The 4,298-nt window shown below is 39.0% G+C and overlaps 1 protein-coding gene across 1 annotated transcript in view; it reads left to right on the top strand.

Moving 5' to 3' along the window:
• Nucleotides 1–1,788: 1,788 nt before the first annotated feature.
• LOC118335242 (guanine nucleotide-binding protein G(olf) subunit alpha-like) overlaps nt 1,789–4,298 on the top strand; it is a gene marked incomplete in the record, with an annotated part of 39,327 nt that continues 36,817 nt past the window's right edge. Inside the window, 1 exon segment of the mRNA XM_035671480.1 lies at nt 1,789–2,553. Within this exon segment, the coding sequence (XP_035527373.1) occupies nt 2,031–2,553 (523 nt within the window).

The raw sequence follows: 4,298 nt of genomic DNA on the forward strand, positions 1-4,298 counted from the left end.
TCCTTGTGAAAGTGTCCTGAAGAATGTGAACTGAACCAGGTTGATTTGGATCCTATATCTATATTTTCTGACAGAATGTTCGCCTTTGTATCAAAGCAACATTCTATTGCTTTGATCTTTGGATGACAACATTCCGATGACATCAGAGCGAAAGACTAAAGGAATTTAAAAAAAACACAACATTGCGACATTGAAACATTTTAAAAATAAACATGTTAACTTGGCCAATAATTTATTGATTTAGTCTCAAAAAATACACTATTTGAAATTCTGATTTATAATTAAATTAATAACCATAACAACTACTATTAAACGTGTGTGAGTAGAACAACTGTAACAAACAAAGGGATCAATAAAGTATTTCTGATTCTGATATATAAGCTGTATATATATATATATATATATATATATGAGAGAGAGAGAGGCACAGATATAGTATTTAGGCACATATAAAGACATATAGACCTCCATATGATCACATTACGGGTGTGGCTGTAACACACTGTATTAACAGTGAAGTATTGGCCCCTCCCACAAACATAGACAGCACAATATAAACAAAAATAATGCCATAAAGGTGTTTGACACAGGGCCCCTCTGTAACACAGGGCCTCAGATTTATAGGTTATAGTTGATGTTGTACTTTAGCAGTGCGTTACCAAAACTCAAATAACATGCAATGAATTTAGGGTTTTTAGGGGCCCCAGGGTTTCTGAGGGCCAGTTGGTATTGTTGTTAAAGTTAGTTTGAGCTTTGCCTGTACTGACAATGTATGAACTGGCCTGAGCTGTAGGTCATGTGTGTTACAAGTGCTCCATCTAGTGGTTCATTGTCCACCCTGCAGCTGATTGTGACTTCGGCCTCTTATAAACTCAGGTAAACCCAACTTTTTCTTACCTTTATAAGTGATTACACGTGTCACAGAGGACCCTGATCAGTAAATAAATTTAAAAAAACATTAAATTCAGCAGAAAAACAACAATCAGTGTGAGTTAGGAGACTGTTAAAGTCAAAATATTGTATTTTAGGCTGTATTGTGGTGAGTTTTATTACATTTAAATTAAACTAAAAACAAAATAGTAAATTATTTTATCTTATTTTCCAGGGGAGTCCTTGAGAACCAACCCTAGGACCCCAATTTGAAGACATCCACATATATTTACAGGGACTTTTGGACTGTTTGAAGGGTTCAAAACACGTCTTATATATTCACATAATTAATAAATGACACTGGCTTTATGGGACTTTTAGAAAACCTCACATTAATAAAATAGACTATAATTAAAATCAAATAGCTGATAAATAAATTATATTAAACTGACATAATCACATTATATAGCATATATGCAAATAAAGCTAGATCTCAGTGCAGCTCACATTAAAAAGCCTAAAACAACCCCAATAATCTGCATTAGAAGTTTTAAAACATCATCTTTTATTTTCCAACTCGCTTGTCATTTTATATAAGAAGGACAAAAAAAAAACACTCACAGACAAAAAACTATAACAAAACAGCCATGAGTCAGATTTTCCTCAGATGATAAAGAAGCAGGTTCAGTATCTACAGAGCCAGTAGGTGTCTTTAGAGACATGCAGGCATGAAATGTGAGGAATGAAAATCATGACCAGCATTCTCGAAATGGCCATACTGTAGTAACATGACGTGCCGTGCATTGCACCTAACAGCTGTGCAGAGGGATTGTGGACTGTCTGCGCAGCGGATGGGAGGCTTTTCTTCCCGAGGTTGTGCTTTTGGTTACTTACGGTAAGATGGACCCGCAGTGTCCACTAAAGGATCAGGTGATCCACTAAACTACGAAGCGAAGGCTGACTGGGGAAAATGCAAAATGACATATAGCAAATGTCGGAGCATAATTCATTCACATTTTTCGGCTCTTATTCGGACTTAAAACGCACCGCTGGAGCTCCAATGTAACGATGGCTCGTTAGGGCTGGTGGCGCAACTGCGATTTTTTTGGGATATTTTAATTTATGAAAAATCACATTCACAGACAAATATTGGTTTCAACATGGGGCTGTGCTACAGTTTGCGTCCCCGGCTCTTCGGGGACCTGAGCGGGTCTATCTCCAACGCTACCTCGGACTCGGACCAGCCTCCGGACGCCGCCGTGCCGACCCGCGCCGGGGGAGCTCGCCAGGAGGACACCGGGGGATGCGGGGAGAGCTCGTCGCTACGCGGCGGCGGCGGCGGCCCGGTGCGCCCCGGGGACCCTGCCAGGCTCCCGGCCGGGGAGCACCGCCGTGGAGACACCGGTACCGACGGTGTGCTCATACAAAACGGTGGCGGCGGAGGTGGTGGTGGTGGCGGCGGTGGAGGTGGAGGAGGCAGCGGGAAGGGGACAGGGAAGGACCGCGGCCGACGCTTACCGCTGCTTCAAAAGGCAAGCACCCAAAAGCAGAAAAACTGGGACAAATTGCTGGTGGAGGAGAAGGAGGCCGAGAAGGAGGCGAAGAAAGTCAGTAAGAATATTGACAGGGCGCTGAAGGAGCTCAAACGGGAGTATAAACAGACGCATCGGCTGCTGCTGCTCGGTAGGTTGTGTCCCCTCTCTCCTTCTCTTTCTCTCTCTGGGTTGTTGTTGTTGGACTAGGAAGCTGTTTTTATTTATTTATTATTATTAGAAATACAAACGGTGCTGGCCTTTTACAGATAATTATGTCACTCTACTCTGGCGAGGCCTGTTTTGCCACATCTGTTGGCTCGGCTGGTGAACACTATATACCCCCGGCGGCTGTCAATGACAAATGATGAAGATGGACGTTTTAGACTCAGTGGGCCTGCTGTCCTGTTACTGTTTACACTTGGGGGTTATTTTTGGGGGCGAATCTAGACATTAATTAGACTTAATGTAGGCTCTCATAAAAGGAGCATGCACATACAGGTTTACAGAGACCACTTTTTGGGGTCTACAAGGGGGGTCATGTTTACTCTGGGAAACCAGTAAAGTGTAGACCAACCTTTTTCCTTAAGGGACCTAAGTGACATATTGACTTATTATATTAAACTGTACAGTAAACTCAGTAACTTTTCATACTATTCTCTCTGTATTTGAAGTGTTTTATATTTTATTAACAATCATACAGACTTTTTTGGGGGACAAATTCAGTGTTTTCTTGTTTTATTAGACAATTTACTTTTACTTTTCTCCACTTTAAGTGAGTCAAATGCTGAGATATAGAACCTACGGTGTATATTTTTCAAGTTTTCTAACACGCCTTAAAATCAAGAAGGCCTCGTGACCCCCACATGGAGCTTCAGTGACCCATAGTGGGGGTCCCTACCCCTAGGTTGGGAACCCCTGTAGGTCTAGATGTAAAAGGCTTCTGATAAACTTCACTTCTTTACAGTAATTCTTTTCCATATATATGTATATATATATAATGGAATGGAATATATATATAATGTAGTACAGTAGAGTATAGTGGGCTGTAGCATACAGTATTAAGGTGTTGTATGTTGTTATAGACGATATAAATGTTATAGACAGTTTAATAAAGTATATTAGTTTATTGTACGACTGTGTAGAAACATAGCCAGGTTATGTTTCCTCTGAGAACTATAGTACAGTGTAAGAGTTTATCCATCCAGCAACTTTTGACATAAGTTTTTCAAATAAATCAATATATATATTTATAGTTTATATAGAGTGTTAAATAGTGTAATGTAGAACAGTGGTTTTCAAACTGGGGCCATTTAGATTGTGAATTATAATGATCCTAGTTTGATCTTTGATTGACTAGTTCGTGAACCCTTGACGTATAATAGTTATAGTTTAGTAGACTTTAGTAAGCAATGATAGCACTCAGATATAATATACACATACACATAGTATAATATAGTACAGAATAGACTAGTTTACTATACTAGACTGTTGTAGATTATAATTGCAACTGCTGCACATTTATTTACAGTAATATTTCTCAATAAATAAGTGTATAGTGTATTATTGTGGCCAGTAGTGTGGTGTAGTAAAATGTAATATACGTATTGTTTAGTAGTCTTTAGTGTATGATGACATACTTACAGAGACTATTTAGCTTTTGGCTACTGGGTCATGTTTACTCTAAATATAATGTCATATAATATAGACTAGTGTTGTATAGTCTAGTGCGTCTGTGGTGTAGTGTGATAGGGACTACAAATTAATAATAGGCTTTTAAATAACTGTGGCACATTTACAGTAAGGTTTTTAATTATAAGTACATGTAGTAGAGTGTACTGAACTATTATTACTATTATTATTGTGTGGTGGTATAATGAGTATAGTTTAATAGGG

Source organism: Morone saxatilis, unplaced genomic scaffold (genome assembly GCF_004916995.1).
Source record: "Morone saxatilis isolate NCDOM2014 unplaced genomic scaffold, NCSU_SB_2.0 Contig23, whole genome shotgun sequence".
In the NCBI taxonomy this organism is placed as follows: Eukaryota; Metazoa; Chordata; class Actinopteri; family Moronidae; genus Morone; species Morone saxatilis.